Source organism: Callorhinus ursinus, unplaced genomic scaffold (genome assembly GCF_003265705.2).
Source record: "Callorhinus ursinus isolate GAN/ISIS: 27379988/994484 unplaced genomic scaffold, GSC_fseal_2.0 scaffold27, whole genome shotgun sequence".
Taxonomy (NCBI): Eukaryota; Metazoa; Chordata; class Mammalia; order Carnivora; family Otariidae; genus Callorhinus; species Callorhinus ursinus.
Window position 1 is genome coordinate 19,427,225 of NW_027397089.1, and position 19,031 is coordinate 19,446,255.

The following is a 19,031-nucleotide window of genomic DNA, read 5'->3' on the forward strand; positions in this document are numbered from 1 at the left end:
TCACATCCATGAATGAGGTATATGATTACATTGTTCAAGCCTTTTTTCATACCCTTTAATAGAGTTTCAAATGTTCTCTGCAGAGGTCTTATGTATTCTTTGTTAATTCCTAAATAATTTAGAGTTGCTTTTGCTGTTGCGACTACCATATTTTCTAGTTGGTTAAAAGAGAGCTATTGTTGTTTGCTAAGAGTATTGTTTATCTAGCAATCACACCCTACCCATGTTAAAAATAATGGTTTTTAAATTCTGTTGGAGTTCCTGTGTAAATAATCATCATATCTTCATAAAATGCTAGTTTTTTTTTTTTCCTTTCCTTCCCATTCTTCAGAACTTTTGTTTTCAGGGTGCCCGGGTGGCTCGGTTGGTTTCGGCTGGGGTCATGATCTTGGAGTCATGAGATCGAGCCCCGGGTTGGGCTCCGCGCGCAATGGGGAATCCGCTTGAGAGTCTCTCTCTCCCTCTCCTTCTGCCCCTACCCCACACACTCTCTCTCTCCTTCTCTCTAAAATCAATAAATCTTAAAAAAAAAAAAACCTTTTGTTTTCTTGACTTCTTTTATTACCAAAATTTCCAGTAGTAGTGATAGCTAGCACTAACCTTGCCTTTTTCTGAATGCCAAAACGAATGTGATCAAATGTCTTTAGTATATTCTTGTACCAGGTAAAGACTGATGATCTTCTTCATTTCCTATTATCAAAGAATTTTTTAAAAACATACACTAACATTTATATCATAAATGTTTCCCTTAATCAAATGTGTTTCCATCATTTTTTTTGAGATATTCATGTAAATATCTCCCTTAATCCATTAAGGTGGTTTATGGTTTTGATTTATGTTCTGAAGTTAAGCCATCCTTACATTCCTGGTGTAAACCACACTTGATTATGATTATTATTATTTTTAAAATATACTATTTTTTTGTTTAGCTAATATTTTCTTTAGGATTTTTTTTGTCTTTATGTTCATAAATGAAAGGGACCTATAATAATCTTTTCTTGTACTTTAATTACCTAGATTTAGAACTAAACTTCCCTTGTTTTTCTATTTTGTTCAACTCTCCACTTCTTACTTAAAAGTTTGGTATGCCTCTGGGCATCTGGGTGGCTCAGTCAGTTAAGCTTCCAACTTTTGATTTTGGCTCAGGTCATGATCTCAGTGTCGTGAGGTCAAGCCCCCAGTAAGGCTCCATGCTCAGCGTGTGGTGTATTTGGGATTCTCTCTCTCGCTCTCGACCCTGGCTCCTTTCCTTGCTCGCTCACTCTCTCTCTAAAATAAATAAATAAAATTGTAAAAAAAAAAAAAAAGTGTGGTAGGCCTCATCTATAAAACCATGCATGCCTGTTTTGCTCTTATTTTGGCAAAGGTGGGGTGCATAGGTGGTGGACTGGTTTTGGTGAATTAGACCTGGGGGACTTTGATAACCATTTTATTTTTTTAATGGTTATTATTATATTTAAGTTTTCTATATTTTCTTGAAACTTGTTTTGCTTTTTTATTAGATATTTATACATTACGTTTAAAAGCAATTCATTTTCATAATATACTTTTATTATTTTAAAATTTCCATCATATAAATAATATATATGTACACACACACACACGTTGTTATTCTTCCCTTTTCCATTGTCAATTTAATTTACATTTTCTCTCTATTTTCCGTGATTGGTCTTGTCAGAACTTTGTCTGTGGTAGTCTTTTAAAGAATCGGCTTTTGGTTTTGTTTTTTCTTTTATTTAGCTTGTGTTTCATTAATTTATGCTTTTATCTTTATTATTTAATTTCTCCCTAAGGTTGACTCAGGTAATTATTAATTATTTTTCATTTTCTGTTTTATTATAAATATTCTTAAAGTTATAAACTTCTCTGTAAACTGTTTTAGTTGTGCACTAGAAATTTTGATATTTAATGTTTCCATTGTTACTCTGTTCAAAGAGTTTTTTAGTTTCTTTTAATCTTTCCCTTCACTTTAGAGTTACTTGGTAATTTTAAAAAAGTGTTTGGATGTGTGATTTTTTTTAGTTATCTTTAAAAGTTCACTTGTAATTTAGTCACATTATAGAAAAATGGCCATTGTTTCATGTTGATTCTTTGGAATTTATTGAGGCAGTTTTGTAAATTTAATAATTTCCATGTACTTCGAAAGAATATGTATTCTCTATTGTACATGTATATCTGGATCTCTGAACTAGTACAGGCTTATTACTCAGGCTTTGTTTTTGTTTTTTCTTTTTGAGAGAGAGAGAGAGGTGGGGGAGGGGCTGGGAGAGGGGCAGAAGGAGAGAGAGAGAGACAATCTTAAGCAGACTCCGTGCCAAGGGGAGGGCCTGATTCAGGGTTTGATCTCACGACCCTGAGATCATGACCTGAGCCAAAAATCAAGAGTCGGATACCTAAGCAACTGAGCCACCCAGGCGCCCCTCCGGCTTTGTTTTTTTTGATCATTTATGTCATTGCTTATATTTCGTCTGTTGGATTTATCTGTTTCTCCCCAGGTATTTTAGTTCATACTTCACATTTGTTAAGCCTAGATGTTAAGATTCAGGTATGTTTATGATTATTGTAACTTCTTGGTACCAGTATGTGACATCTCTCATTGTCACTTTTAATGTTTTCACATATGGACTTTATTTTATCTTGATATTAAAATTTTGATAGATATCCCAACCTCCAAGAAGGTTATATTCATTTATACTTCACTTGACTTACACTGCATGAGACTCCTTGTTTCCCCACACTCTCTAATGTTAGGAATTTTAAGGCCTATTTTTATTGGTAGCTTGGGAAACTGGACCTGATGTATAGTTCTGGCACTTTTTTTTTTTTAAAGATTTTATTTATTTATTTGACAAAGAGATGGAGAGAGAGCACAAGCAGTGAGAGCAGCAGAGGGAGAAGGAGAAGCAGACTCCGCACCAAGCAGGGAGCCAGATGTGGGACTCGATCCCAGGACCCTGGGATCACGGCCTGAGCCGAAGCAGACATCCAACCGACTGAGCCACCTGGGTGTCCTAGTTCTGGCACTTTTAATCTTCATTTCTCTCACTGCATGTCATATTCTAATCACAGTCTCCTTAACTGGTTCACTCCAAACAGCATGGTCCTGACTGCCTTATAGGATGGTGCTTGGAAAATTTGAGTTAATCATTTATTAAATCACATTTTATCCTTCCCGTTGGTGTTGCCCCCGGATCAGTTTTCTTTGAGGACAGGATTGGCTCAGATCCTCACTCAGATGTGTCTTCCTTTGGAGCCAGTGTGGGCCAAGTGTGGACTGGTTCCTGCTGTAGTGACCCTGTACCAGCTGGAGGCATGATGAACCTCAGCTGCTGTGGTCTTCTGCTTGCCGGACATCTGATGACCACTCAGCTTGTGCTTCAAGGAGGCAGAGGACCAGGAAGTGGGCAGTCATGTCTCCAATCCTGTCGCTTTGCTGTTAGTTCTGCTTGTGCACCCCAGTGCCCGAATTCTGGGCAGCATGGTCTGGGGGTGCCGAGCTCCCCTGATTGCCATTACTGACCTTGGCCTGAATGACTCTTGAATTCTGCTGCACTTGACTGGTAAGCCAAGGGCAGCCAAGTAAGCAAGCTGAGTTTGCTGCTAACCTGAAGCCTGTTGTATCGGTCAGGGAGCTAATATGTCTTGCCCCCCATGACATTCCTCTTAATATTCCTCTTAGCCTTGGTCTGCCTTTCTCTTACCATCTCCCACATGCTGACTTTTTGCTTTCACAAATAGCTAGTCTCCTTGAACAACTTCTGTAGAAGCTTAAAGGTAACATCCTTTGCATCTATAGAGTACTTTATATTCTTCAAAGCACTTCCATATACATTCTGTCATTTGATCCTCATAAGAACTCTTTCAGGTATTTAGGTTGGGCATATATCCTGATTTCCCTGCTGAGGAAATGGTGACAGTGATTGGGCGACTTGTTCATCCTCAGGGACTTAGTTAATGCGGACCTGGTATCAAAATGCAATTGGGTTTTGGTTGGTGATTTTGTTCATTCATTCATTCACTTATTCATGTACTCATTTATTCATATACTCTTATTATATTGACAGGTAGGAGAAAGGAAAGAGCAAGGGTTTGGGGATAGACAAATTTTAATACCACCCCTTATTAGTTGCGTGAACTTTGTCATTTACTTATAACCTCTCAGAAGATCAGGTTCCTTCTTTATAATATAGGGAAGAATTATGACTTAAAATGTTTATATGTGATTTAATAATACAGGAAAATTACCTGGCAATAATAGAGTCTGGCATATGGTAAATTATAGGCAAAATGTTACTCTAAGTACATAATATGTAAAATAGGCTACTGTTATAGGTAAAAATGGTCAAATATTGACAATTTTATAATGGTAGAAACTCAGTGGCTTATATTTATGGAGTCTTTGTCTGTGGTATGTGAGGCCCCGCTAGATCCCAAGCATGCAAATAGAAATGAGAAGAGGTCTTCTTTATGTATATTTTCTCTTAGACTCTGGAGGGTAGAGCCTGTGCCTCTTGAATCCCCCACACCAAGAACAATGTTTGCCAGGGAGTAGGAGCTCCATAAATGCTGACTGAGCCTAAGAGCCCCTGCCTGCAAGGAGAATACCAACTAGTTAAGAGAGGCAGTCACATAATCATATGATTATAATAAGCAGGTATTTAGGTCGATACATGCAGGCTCTCGTGAGAGCCCAAAGGCAACAGTGCTCAGTTCTATCAAGGGAGAGTGAAGTCCAGGGGAGGGTTGGTGGCAAAGCTGCATCAAGCAGCCACATCAAGACTAACTGTGGTCTGTCTGTGGAAGGGAGCAAAAGCAATTAGCTTACCTTGGACAGCATGCTTTCTCTCAACTGACCCCCTACTAATGTGTGAAATTGAGTTTGTATTCAAAGCAGCTTCTCTGTTTGTCTCACGGCCCCTGTGTTGCTGGTATCTGCCTTAATGTATTGCTTTGTAAAGTGCTCTGCTCTATCCTGAGTATAAAAGAGACACTCTGTAAAACCAGGTTCTATTCTTTGGGTGTCACAACTAGCCACTGCATAACAAAGTCTAATATATTGTATGAGAAGAAATAGAGGAACACAAGAGATAGTTTTAAAAGAGCAAATAAAACATCAAAGTGGGAGAGTGTAGAGTGCATTAAAGTTAATAAACTGTCATGGCAGGGTGGACCACTTTTCAACGTGAAGGAATCTGATTTAGGGACTTGTCAGTGTAGGATCAGAATCTCATTGGAATGAAGTTGGCCTCGGTTTTGCCAAATTTGAAATCTTTTGGTTCTTCCTGAGAGGCAGTCTCTGAAATTGAACAGATTATTCTTATAATTATTATTTTGCCAACAGCTCTTTGAGGTGCTCAACCTATCTGTCTTCCCCTGAATGTTCAGTGCCGCTCACCCCCATACAGCACCACTTTGCTTTAAGCTCCAGGATGGGGAACGCGGGCCCTGGGCCTCTTGCTAGGTTGGATACAGTTCATCGGCCTGGGTTTCCAGGGCTCACAGAGACCGGAAGACTGTCAGGAGTGAACTGTGCTCAGGGTTGAACCACTGAGCTACTCGTCTTGTTCATAAGCAATAGACAAGACGATCAATATAGCTCTCCTTCTTGGCAGTGTGGAAGAATGAGCACCACAGCGAGAGTTCCAAAGTGTTTTCTGCCAAGAACTGGATTGGATTTTGTGCTTCTTCAGCCACAAAATGTCCCCAGCCTCTCACTCCTGAATCCTTAATGCCCTTTGCAGTCAGTCTCTTCAGACTGAATGCTTCCTTATCTTTCTTTTCAATATCCTCATTGTTTTCTTTTTGTTAGTTGAACTCTCAAACTCTCAAAGTTTTTAAATCCCTATCTTACCTTTTCTTTCAGGCAAGTAGGAGATATTAAGTAGCACTTTCATCCTTGATCTTTGTAGAAGAATGAAAATCCCTGCCTCTGATTTTGGGTACAGTTTGTAGAATATTTCCGTGGAGAACAAAAATGCTATGTTTACATATTGGCACGCTGGTATTATAATATCACCCACTTTGGGAAAATTACATAACTGTTTTGAGCTTCATTTTCTCCATTTGAGAAATGGGGATAAAGGTGACTAATTTATAGGGTTTCTATGAGGACTGAAGAGATCGCATATAAGGAAATGCCTAACACAGTGCACAGAGTATAACAGGTGTGCCATAAATGATTATTTAAAACAAGTCAAAACAACATAAGCAGGATCAGTTCTATTGGAGAATGGCTAGAAATGTAAAGAGAAATGACCAAGCTCCGTAGGGAGCTGTGTCCTCAGTCTGGTGCATAGTGTAAGATTTAGGGGCATATGGGGAAGCAAAATGCAGGAGTGTGTTGTAGGTAAAAGGTGGTGAATTATGTGCAAACACGGAGTCAGTCATCTCAAGGAAGTCGTTGCTATAGGATGCCATGGAAAATTTTTCTAACGTGACTCTAACATTACTATGGATATCAATAGTATTTGTCCACATCACCATACTTTGATATATAACAAATCACAATAAAACTATTCCTTATAGGGGTCTCTGGGTGGTGAGTCGGTTGGGCGTCTGACTCTTGTTCTCAGCTCGGGTCTTGATCTCACGGTCATGAATTTGAGCCTAATTAAAAACAAAAACCAAAAATCCTATTCCTTGTAACGATTGACAATGTGAGAGGCAGTGTGGTGTAGTGCAATGAAATGTAAATTGACCTAAAAACCAGAAGATCTGGATTCATGTCTGTTTCACTTAATTGGTTCACAGTGTTGGACTTCTTAGCTTCTTTGAGCCTTAGCTTTAATATCTATAAAAGGGGAATAATAATATCTTTCTTATTTTTTCCCCTGTTGGGTTATTGTCAAGATCAATTGAGATGTTTTTTAAAGTACTGTCTACATATTGGTTTATGGTGTTTTGTTGTTGTTGTTGTTGTTGTCCCGTAGTAGTAAAAGTCAGTTACTAAAAGAGTTGCTGAAGAATTTTTCAGGCTCTTGTCCTCTTTGAGGTGAGCACAAAGTAAAGGGGCTTATGTTTCTTTAGCTCCCTATAGGTGGCTTATCCAGACCATGTTTTGTTCCTAGCCTCTGCTGAGTCCATTTTGCAGTTCATTTGCCTGGTCTCTGCCATTCCCTTGGCCCGAGAGCGATTCAAGGCTGGGTTGTGGCAGAAGTGCCAGGGATCACACAGCACCAGAGGGACCACCCCTTGGCATGACTGCCTGGACCACTTGCATCCTCTGTCCCTCCTTTGCCTCTGTTTGCCGTCGATGGCCATAGCAATAGCTTTTATTGTCTTGCTTAAGGATTCCTGATGTTTTTGAAAGTTTCGTTTTCTTTCTCCCATTCTGATGAGCAGACACGAGAGATCAGGGACTAGGCTTGAAGATAGACGTTGTTGGGCTGATGATCAGTGAAAGGAGATAAGGCCCTTGACTTGCAGTATCCAGCCCCTTCAAAGATAGGTCATGCAGTAGAGTCATAATTTAACCACTCTCTCTTTGTGTTTTCAGGGAGTCGACGAGTTGAAGATGAAGCCCAGAGCAGAGTGCTGTTCTCCCAAGTTCTGGTTGGTGTTGGCTGTCCTGGCCGTGTCAGGCAGCAGAGCTCGTTCTCAGAAGAGCCCCCCCAGCATTGGCATTGCTGTCATCCTCGTGGGCACTTCCGACGAGGTGGCCATCAAGGATGCCCACGAGAAAGATGATTTCCACCATCTCTCCGTGGTACCCCGTGTGGAGTTGGTAGCCATGAATGAGACTGACCCAAAGAGCATCATCACCCGCATCTGTGATCTCATGTCTGACCGGAAGATCCAGGGCGTGGTGTTTGCTGATGACACAGATCAGGAGGCCATTGCCCAGATCCTTGACTTCATTTCAGCCCAGACTCTCACCCCCATCCTGGGCATCCACGGAGGCTCCTCAATGATAATGGCAGATAAGGTAAAGGAGGGCTACAAGGAGGAGAACCTGGGGGTGGGCGTGGTTTGTATTGAGAACTGAATGACACATGTGTTTTAATGTAAAACTGGATGATGAAAGATGGAAAGTAACCAGAATGCTCTGAGTAAGTAGATGGATCAGGGATCAGTCCCTTCCTTTGGAGATGAAGGGGAGGAAAAGGTACAGGTATTCAGAGCGCCTATAGTCTTGAACAGGTGTGTGTGTCCATTTGTTTGTAAATGGATTCACTAAAATGACTAAGAGATGTTGAAGCTTATAGTTCCTGTGATACATTCTCTTCAAATATGTGTGTGCATAGCTCCTTTAAACCTTTAAAGTAAGGCGTGCTATATTCTTTTTTGGAAACACATATTCTACTCCCCCCACCCCATGCCAGCTTCAAGACTATAAAAAGAAAAAATCCCTTGAGGCAGATTATTTGTCTCCTTGCAGATACAAATGTCATAGGGAAGTACTTACTGCTAAGGTGTCTGTGCGTGTCACACGGGGATCTACACATTGGAATGGATTTTAATCCATGGAACCAGTAGCAGCTGCATTTTCTGCACGCTTAGATTTGAAGGCAATGGTTCTTAACCTTGGTTGCACATTGGATCACTTGAGGAGCTTTCAACACTCCTGATGCCTGGGTCCCATGCCCAGAGATTCTGATTGTTGGCCTGCAGCACAGCCTGGACGGCTGGCTTCTTGAAAGCTTCCCACATGATTCTAGTATGTGATTAAAGTTGAGCACTGCAGCTTTATGGCCTCAAAGAAATCGTAGACTTCTACGTTAACGTGAGGTTAACTGTTCTCTGACAAGCTAATTAGCATCTGACAGTGATGCTTATTCTCTAGTTGCAGAAGGTGTTTTGTTTGTGGTTCTGTTTTGTTTTTCCATTTTTTACTTATTCAGAGCTTTCTTTCTCCTTGCTTTATTGATTATTGCTCATTGCTTAGGTACAGCGCTTCTCACATAGGCGTTGTCCTTTGCAGTTATTCATATCTTAGAATGATTCATTTCACCACAAGTGCAGGATTTATTGCCTCTCATCACTTTGGATTTTTTAAATGGTCTCTATCTTTGCTTTGTCATCTTCTACTTCTTACCATCACTTTCAAAACTGTCTGTAGTTCTGTACTTAAAGGACGTGCGGTGGGGCCACTGATGTCTGTAAACACCTCAAAAGCTAGCACTGACAGCACGCGTGCTCCTTGGCCAGTTGAGAACCACTACAGTGCGGGGGTTTAGCAGGCTCAGGTAACCGTGTGCGACCACTACCGCCATCTGTCGGCAGCAGGCAGAGATGACTCTTCTGTTTGGGAGCTTCCTTTATTCAGTCTAGGAAAGGTCAAGTTGAAGTACTCAATGAAGGGACCACGGGTTGCATATGAGGAAGGTATTCTTCCATTGATCTGGGCACAGGTAAAGACATTAAAAAACAAATTATGGCACTAGAAGCCAATGCTGAGGGAGGTGGGATAAACTGAAGCAGGATGGAAAATATAGACCAACTGTGACAAACCCCTTGAGCTTTTGCTTCAGGTAGGTTTTTTTTTTTAACATCATTGTCCTTAGCTGATTATGCTCTATTTTAGCAGTGGTATTTTGAGGGCACAATGTTGTACTGAAAGAAGGCCAAGATGGATGAGCCAAATTTTTGAATCATAAATAAGTGCATACTTGAGAGCATGACAGGTGAAAATAATTTTTTTTTTTTTGGTTATGCAGGCTATCGTGCAATATTTCAGCACTTCCACCCTCCTGCCCTTGTAGAAAAGGTCATTGGTTACTCTGGTTAGTTGTTTCTCTGTTGTGCCTCTTACAAACGCGTAATAACAATATAATCATATGAGGTAAGATGCAGCCCATGTTGAGAGATGGGCTCTTTTGTTCATTGATTTGTTCTAGGCGCTTTAGTGTTTCCCGTCTGCTCGAGCACATAGCACTTTGTATACATTGTCTGATTTGACACTCTTAACAACTCAGCGAGCTAAGTGATATTATTTATCTCCGTTTGACAGATGGGGAAACTGAGGCTCAGAGAGATTGAAAAAATACATAGCCCAAATGATGTAGCTAGTAAGTCAGTCAGGATGTCAACATTGGTTGCTGGCTCCAAAGACCACATGCTCTCTTGCCTCTGAAGAAAATGGCGAGGCTAGTCAAGGTCTCACATACCTTCCTATTCTTTACTTTATCCTCCCTTATATAGCACTTTGGTAGATATTACCTGACTAAAAGTAATCCATCACTTGATTCATAATGGCAATACTGGGATCTGATTAAGGAGAGAAGTAATGAAGAGTTGAGATGGCGTAGCTCTTAGGTGCAGCCTGCGTCCACAGTGGGCCCCCTGGTTCCTACTTCTAGGGGTAAAAGAGAGGATTGAAAGCAATGAGGTGATGGTAATGAGATTCCTCTCTGGTCTCTTTCCCCTTTCACCTCGCCACCGTGGTAACCACGCCCAAATAGTCCATCTTCTCTTTTTCTCCTTCCAGTAAAAAAAAAAAAAAAAAAAGGCAAACAGTGGTTTTTAAGCAATTTCCTAAAATAACCTAAAAATTATCTGACTTCTAACCTGAAAAGATTTCCAAAAGGTAAGTGGAAAGAAGAAAAGGAAGAAAGAAGGAGGCCCTGATACCACAGAAGCTGGCGAGTGGAAGGCTCAGCCCTGAGGGGTCAGATACCTGAATGCGCTGGAAGCTGCAGAGGAGGGGGAGCAGGGACCACCCGGGGCTGAGTGGGCAGCGGCGCCAAGATTCTCGGGAGCTGTGCAGAGGGACATTTGCAGGGTTAAGGGATTTGCATGAAGGCAAATAAAGAGAGTCCCCAGATCTCAGAGAAATAAGCTTTTGGGGCAAGTTTCAAAAATAAAACATCTCAAGTTCTAAGGCCAGTTTTTTTTTTTTTAAATAGAAGTTTATTTTTAAGTACCATGAACATATTTTACAAACATAGAATGAGGACACAGAGTTTGACAACTGTGAATCAACTGTGCGGCCACAGGACAAAACATTTGAAAATGAAACTGATGCAGAAAATCCAAGAAATACAGCTTTGCCATTCTTAAGGCCTAGTCTTTGAGGAACAGGTACCATCTGAAGGATGATAAATAAGCCTTCCATTTTGCTTCCCCCTTCTAGGAGATAGGTAATCACCGTGCCATTTTATCTTAGTTTTGCTGTTGTTAGCTCGCTTCAAATAAAGCCCACTTATCAAGTGTTCTTGTGAAAGGTTGTATTAAAGGAATAAAGTCCCTGATTGAAGGAGTTCGTAATGGAAGAAAACACAGATATAAAGATTTTTGACCAAAGTTGAGAGAGACACAAGGTCAGCATCTGGTCAAGTAGCTTGTGCTCACTTTTTTTTTTTTTGCATATGCTAATTAATGAGTACAAACATTAATGAGTGTTTTACTTTCCCAGTGAGGAAATGTACCTTATACCTTGGTGGAATAAAGCATGGGAGCTAGAAGAGTAGAACTAGTAGAAGCTCTGAATTTGGAGTCAGAGCTGGTGTTAACCATCACCTCTAGATGTGGGAATCTGGACTACTCACCAATAATCTGGACTTACTCTAAATATTGATCTCCTTGCTTGTATAGTGGGGACCGTAATATATATTATCGAGTGGTTGAAGCTTAAATGAGAAAATACATAGCAGGTGCTTCACTAAGTGTCCAGCACAGCATTCTGCAGGCTAAGCTGAAGGTTATTTGGAACAATTTGAAGAAAGGGAAGTTTCATGATACAAGAAAAGAGTGGGAATTGAATAGAGTCATGGCCAATTATAGAGACACTTCTGAACTGGATGCTGACGAAGAAAAAAGGTCAGGTGAAAATCTGGGGAAAGGCTCTGATGTGTGAGGTAGGACCCTTGGTCCTTCCCCACCATGAAACCAAAGCTCATTGGAGGTATAGTCATGCCATAGCCAAAAAAGGAACGTTCAGCTATGGAAGAGCTCTTATAAGGAAAGTACTGCTAGGTGTCTATAACACAAGACTGTTTAGAATAGTAACAGAGACCATTTAAAAATGTATGAGGTGATTTTTGGCAGTTCCCCACCTGAGTATAAAGAGTCTACTTTATTTTGCCTTGTTATAATTGCTTTTATTCTCCCTGAGATCCTGGATTTAGGATGCCCATCTCAATCTAAATAATGAACTAAAGCCAGATGTACTTCCATTTCTTTTCAGGAGGTTTCTCTGCTGATTTGCCGGAATCTTTCTTGGGTTTTCAGATTTTAGCTCAGAGAGGTTAAATAACCCATCTAAGGACACCACAGCTTGTGAGGAGTGGGAATTGGATTCAAATCCCTAAAGTACCTATCTTGAAGCTCATGCTTCCTATTGATACAATTCTGCCTCACAGAACCCTAAAGTAAGAATTGTAAGTCCTGAGTCTTAGTCTCCATTCTCAGGAGCTTTGGAAATTTGAACAAACAAATCACATAAACTATGTGATACTCAGTTTACAGTTTATAAGATTTCAATTTTGTTTTCTGCCCTACCCACTTTACAACACTTTGAAGGTAAAATGAAATGAAGTATGTGGAAAATTCTGGAAAAGCCCTGTACAAACAGTTGCTTTAGGTGAGAGAACAAGGAGCACCGTGTTAGGGAATGACAGACCTACCTACTGACATTAGCATTAGGACCAGTGGAAATTGTTTGGGCAGGAAGTAGCAAGGAAAACAGAGACTGGAAGTTACAGCAGGACCAGGCAAGAGGGCACAAGATCTGGTCTTTAATGCTGCAAGAATGGAAGAGAAAAGGGTATGCCAAGCCGAGGGTCAGGGTCTGGAAGTAGATGGGCTGATCAGAGTGAAGTAGGGTAGCTAAGACAGGCACCATACTCCATATCTTGTTCCTAATCAAGGGCATGTGAAAATATTCTCATTCTGGTGTCTGTTGTTAGGATTCTTTCTAAATTGTTTGGTTGAGAAATGATGCTTTGAACAGCACTTTGATTTTTCGTACAGAGCACTACATTTTGAATCCGAGTGGGGCTAGGAAGATGGCCTCTACTCTTCCTTGGCCCTGTCTTTTCTTGCTCTCGCCCGTACTGTCTGCGCCTCCCCCAACACTCATCTCATGGCAATGTGTTTGGAGAGAGCGGCTGAGCCAGCAGTAGTGTGTGACACTGTAAATAGACTATTGCCTTCCAGTGGCTCGTGTGGCTTTCCGTACCCAGCATAATCTGGAAACCAAGATGGCTATGCTACTCGTATTTTACTCTGTTCTTCTTCCTTAATTTTGGTGTCTTTCAGTTGTTTACCTTGCTCGTAGTTGTCTGTCCTGTGGTCTTCCTGGGATTGAATACTTCAAGAGCGAACTGTGGTGTTACATTATGGATGAGGAGAGTTAAGACATAGTGGAGAATTAAGAGGGCAAAAGAGCTAAAAGAGCGTGCCACTTTTGTGCCAGGCGTGATGCTAATGAGCATTTTAATTCTTATGCGATCCTGTGAGACAAATAGTAGTAGTATTTGTTTTTAGTTGATGTGGAAACTAAATTCGAGTATGTACCACAGCCGAAGTGACACAGCTAAAAGAATAGTGGGAATGGGTTCCAAATCCAAGTATGTTTGGCTTTAAAAGTTTTTTTGGCTGATTTTGAAACTTGCAGTCCACTTACCGAGGAGTCAGAAGAAAGCTGGAATAGGATTCCCTGCTTATTCCTCGCCCATCTTCCCTTCTTCCTTGAATTATACTTTGGGGAAAGATGGGTGGGTAGCTCTCCCTAAGACCCTATACCCTTTGCAGTGGTGCAGTGCTCATGTCTGTGTGAATTCCAGGCCTTTCCACCTGTGTCGGTGGAATGGGTGTCTTGTTGGCCAATACACCCTCCCTTTTAAAACCGGAGCTAGGATTTGCTTTCAAGAGACTGGCCAGTTGAAGTCCAGGTGCAGTTTTAATGTTTGGAGAAACTGAGGCCGTGGAAATTACTTTAGGCATTTAGAGACATGAAAGCATCTGGTGCTAAAAAGTAACACATGAGCCATCCTGTGTTTCTGATCCATCCTCCAGGAAAGTGATGGCGTGTCTACAGGAAGGCGGGGTACAGTATGGAGAGAATGCAGGCTTTGGAGACGTTAGGCTTGAGCGCTGGTGCATTCACCAGATATGTGAGCTTAGTATTGCTCTTTAAACTCTCTGAGCCTCAAATTTTCCTTTTGCAAGATGGGAACAAAATAACACCTAGTTCTCAGTGGGTAGTAAGCTTTATGAAGCTCCGTAGCCAATGCTTGATAAACAGTAGGCCCTTTCTTGTATTTTCATATACCAGACCCTTCTTAATCCTTTGAAGAAAGTGGGATCCTAATGTTTTCCTGCTAACTGAAAGAGAAACTCTTGGGATGTTAATACCCTTCCTTTGAGGCCTGGTGGATAAGCAGCGGCTCAGTGGGTTCTGCCTCTGCGCTGATGCAGTTATTGATTGTGACATGATCAGGACTTATCAAGATTTTCAAAGCCGGGACATACAGCGATTTCAATAAACTGATACACACAGGATATAAGCAATGAAGATAAGTCAAGAACATTAAAAAAGAAAGGCTAGCAGAATAAAATAGTATTTGAATTTAGGGTCACTCATAGATTTGGAAGTGTTGATAGATAAGAAAAAGTGAGTTGTTAGATGAGGGACATATTAAAGGTATCCTGTAGGAGGGTAGTGATATGTTACCTATGTTGGGGGGGCAGTTAATTCACTATCACCAGTCAGCTTTGAATTGATCATACTGATACCCCTGAAAAGCCCCTTGGATTATGATTTCTACTTGAGGAATATATTTTTATTCCCCTTTCTGAGACTTCTGTGATTCTTTTTGCCTTGTTCTTAGACATTAGATCTATGTTTTATTCAAAATAATATTTTGATTCTGTGGTCTAAGCATGCATGAGCATCATGTTAAAGACCAGTTTGATTCCATCTTTCTAAGGACAAAAAAATTATTGCTACAATTCTCTTTTACACTGACAAAGAACACCCAAATTATCATGTGTTGTTAGGCGGTTGCAATGAGAAAAGAACTACCATTGACTGGTCATTGACTTTTTGTCAAGCTCTGAGCTAGTCGCCTTCCGTGAGCTTAAAAATGTTATTCTGTTTAATTCTCTCATCGCATTTATGAGGCGTGTATTTTGTCCTTTTACACAGATAAGGAAATCGTAGATCAGAGAGGTTAACTGTTTTGCCCAGGACCTTTAGCGAGTGATTTGCCCATAGTGGCTTAAACAAATAGGTGCTTGTCGGTGTCTCAGAACAAGGCACCTGGAGACAGGGACTGCTGGGTGTGATTCAGTGAGGTAGTGATGTCAGGGCTGACCTCTGGGATTCCCTTGGTATTTTTTTCATGGTTACGAGGATGCATCCCCTGCTCTAGGCATCGTGCCCATACTCGAAGGAAAAAGCGGGGTGTGGGTATTAGATCAGGAGGAGTCTTCTCTCTGCCCCTAATCTCATGAACTCAAACAAGGTCATGCGGCCAACCCTGTGGGGATCGTGAGGCTTTCTGGTGGAGGTGACAAAGGGGCAAGGGTTGCGAATGGCTTTTGGGGTCATTCCACAGCATCTCTCAAAGGAAGTAAGTGACAGTCTGGGTATTCAACCAGTGTCTGTGTGCTTTCAAAGCTTGAACATCTCTCATGTGTCATTTCTCTTGGTTCACACTAAACGCTGTTTTTGTGCTCTTTGTCTAATCTCCTCACAGTTTCTCCAGAACTGGGACCTTGGCTCATCCATTATTTCTTTTTTTTCCCTTAAATATCAATTTATTCCTTTCTGCTGGCATTTTTTTCCTAGCTTCGTGGTCCTCAGGAGATATTTGGAAATGTTTTTTTGGGGGGGGGTTGATGTCATAATGACTGCTTTTGTAAAGTGTGTGTGTGCACGTGTCTGTGTGATTGTGGCCCTTAGAACCAGGAGACCAGGCACATTGAGTGTCCTGTGATAGTACCCAACAGTCCAGAAGAGTTCTACCCAAAATCCAATTCTTTTCCTCACTGAACATATTCAAATCACTCTCATATTAATAAACAAACATAAAAGCTTTCCTTGACCCTAGTTCTCCCTCCCTCTTCCTTTTCTTTTGACAGTTCACCTCCTTAAAAAGTAGTTAGATTGCTGTTTTCACTTGTCTCTCACTTTGTACAAAATGCCAAATCCAGTGGACTTTTTGTCATTCTTGACCTTCTGCAGCATTGAACACTGTTGACCCTTTTAGAGCTATTCCAAAAATTATGATGACAAGAGTAATTAGGTTTGTCATACATTTGGTGACAGTGGGAAGGAGAATGACTAGAATTTAGAACATGGGTAGGTCATAGAAGTGGAAATGTCTAGTAAGCCGTTGGATTTGGACTTGGAAGTAAAGGGAGTGATTTGGGCTGTAAATATGGATATGAAACTCATTAGTGAGCAGAGGGTAGTGGAAACCAGGAGGGTGGTGGAGATGGCTCAGAATGAACAAGTGGAATGAGGAGAGAGGTGGGTCAAGGGCAGAGCCACCTTAGGGTGCACCACTGTTTGAGGGATAGCCAGAGGGGGTGGAGATGATGAAGGAGCTAAGATAATTATCAGAGAGAAGACGAGAACAAGAAAAACGAGGAAAGAGAGGCATTATAGAAACCAAGAGAGAGTTCTAAGGGGGGTAGTTTCCCAGTCTGGGAATCAATCCAGGACACTCCCTTCCCCCTCAGGATGGTTGTGCAAACAATAAGGAGCCCTGTGATGGTCCTCTTCCCTCCAGGCTCTGTGATGACGTCAGTGCTGGCACTCCTTCTCTCTTGTCTGCACTGCCACATGGTAGGGTAGCTGTGTGATCCTTTAGAAACTCAAATCTGATTGTTAGACACTTTTGCTTAAAACTCTGCACTGCTTCCCCACAGCTTGGAATAAGACATCCCCTTTTGATCTGGTCCCAGGCTACCTCTCCAGGATTTTCTCTTAACCTCCCCGCCCTTGAAGAGTAATGTTAAGCCACACTAAATTATTTATTGCTCCCTGACTGGTCCTGGCTGTTTCGCATCTCTGTGCCTTTATTTGTGCTACCTCCTCACCTTAGAATATTCTCTCCCTTGTCCATCCAGAAACACCTACTCACTTTTCAAGAGAGGTTGTGGCACTTCTGTGAACTCTCTTCTGACTCTCATCTTTGCAGGATTTACTTTTATTTTTTTTTCCATTCCACCTGTGCCCTATTTATGCTTTTATCACAACCTGTTTTATTTACCTAATCTATCCCACTTGCTATACAATGAGCCCATTGTAGACCAGGGGCTATACTTTACTAATTTTTGTATTCCTAACACATGCCATCGTGTCTGATGCCTGTTAGCTAACTTTGATTAAACAGTTAACAATGATTAAACTGTGTGCTCTATATACACACTGTAATGTGTTGAGTGGTGACCCCCCCCCCAAAAAAAGATATGTCTGTGTCCTAACTCCGATAACCTGGGAATGTGACCTGATTTGGAAAGAGGGTCTTTGCAGATGTCATGAAGTTAAGGATCTCATGATGAGCTCATTTTGGATTAGCCAGGTAGCCCTAAATCCAGTGACAGATGTCCCTATAAGAGGTAAAAGAGGAGACGTCATAGCCTCAAAGGTGAGGACTTTGAAAGAGGGGCGGAGCTTGGAGTTGGTTAGCCACATGCCAAGGAAGCCACTAGAAGCTGGAAGAGGCAAAGGGCGTTTTTTTCCCTAGAGCCTTCAGAGGGAGCATGACTCTGACAACACCCTTGATTTCAGGCTTCAGAACTGTGGGAAAATAAATTTTTGTTGCTTTAAGCTGCCAAGTGTGTGGTAATTTGTGATGGCAGCCCTAGGAAAGTAATATCCACACCACAGTTACGAGGGGGATCTCTGGGATCTCACTGCCGAGGTTAGTCATTTACTGTGTGATCTCTGGCAAAGTACTTAATTTCTCTGAGCCTTAGAGTCCTCCCTGTAAAATGGTGATATAAGTAGGTCCTATTTCTTAAGGTTATCAAGTATGGTTATTGAAAGTGCTTTGAAAAGATGGGGCAAATAGTAGGACAGTGAGTGTGGGTCTGTGAGAGGTTCTCCGTTAAGTATCCATTGAGTAACTGAATGAGTGAGGAGGGCGATGTAAACAGAAACCCAAGCCATCACAGTGATCTGAACTCACCTAGTTCTGTGCTGATTGGGCGTGCACCTTGGGAGCTCTATCCAAAGGTGGTGCTCTGACATTCTGGACCCCTCGGGGCCTGGGCCAGTGCAGAAAGGGTGAAGTGTCAGCATTCCGGGTAGCTGCTTCACTGCTGGGTGCTTTGGTGGAACGTTGGGGCAGTGTGGTCTTTTAGCCCTAGGACTTCCCTTTACACACTCTTTTCCTCGTTTTTGTTCTCGCGTTGTTTTGTGTGTACATGCATGCGTGCGCTCGTGTGTGTGCGCGCGCGCACATTTGCGTGTTTGCAAATGTGGTTGCTGCTCTCTTTATTCTTTCCAGTTCCCAGGATGGTGCATCTCACCTAGGGCTGCCCTCCCAATCCAAAGTCCTCATGCTTTTAGATTTTTCTTCTTCCCTACCCTCAGGTCAAAACTCCTGCTTCTTTTCTTTTTATTCTCTTTCATTCTGTAATTTTCATAATCCTTATCACAGCTGTAATTAATCATAATAGTTTTTTTGTTAGCTGCCTGCCCTGCTAGACTACACGCTTCATAAGGGCAGGAACTATGGCTTTTTCATTTTTATATCCCCAGAACCTAACATATAGCTTGGCACATAGTAAGCCTTTAATACATACTTATTAAATGTATAAATGAATTAATTATTTCAGTGCAGCAGATGTCAGTTGCAATTAAGAGAAAAGTATTTTAAACCCAAATGAAAATGGATGAGAGAATTAATCTCTGGTTGCTGGAAAATACATTTCTGTCTCTCTCTAGGCTGTTATGCCCACATCCCCCCTTCCTCGCATCTGCCAGATACCAGCAGTCAACAACTTGGCACTCACATCTAGAATTTTAACACTCATGTCCACGTTATTTCTAGCACCCAGACATGGCAAAAGTGCTGCCTCAAGTTAGGGGTGCATTCTGCGGTAGCAGAGCAAAACTTCCATGCGAAGCAGTC

General features: G+C 41.5%; 1 protein-coding gene across 2 annotated transcripts in view; it reads left to right on the top strand.

Annotated features, from left to right (window-relative positions):
• The window catches only part of GRIN2B (glutamate ionotropic receptor NMDA type subunit 2B), a 413,013-nt gene that overhangs the window by 116,656 nt on the left and 277,326 nt on the right, over positions 1–19,031 (top strand). For both annotated transcript variants that reach the window (XM_025879804.2, XM_073877947.1), the window contains exon 3: positions 7,496–7,924. In XM_025879804.2, coding sequence (XP_025735589.1) covers positions 7,514–7,924 — 411 coding nt within the window. In that variant the 5' untranslated portion in view covers positions 7,496–7,513. The remainder of the gene's footprint in view (positions 1–7,495; positions 7,925–19,031) is intronic.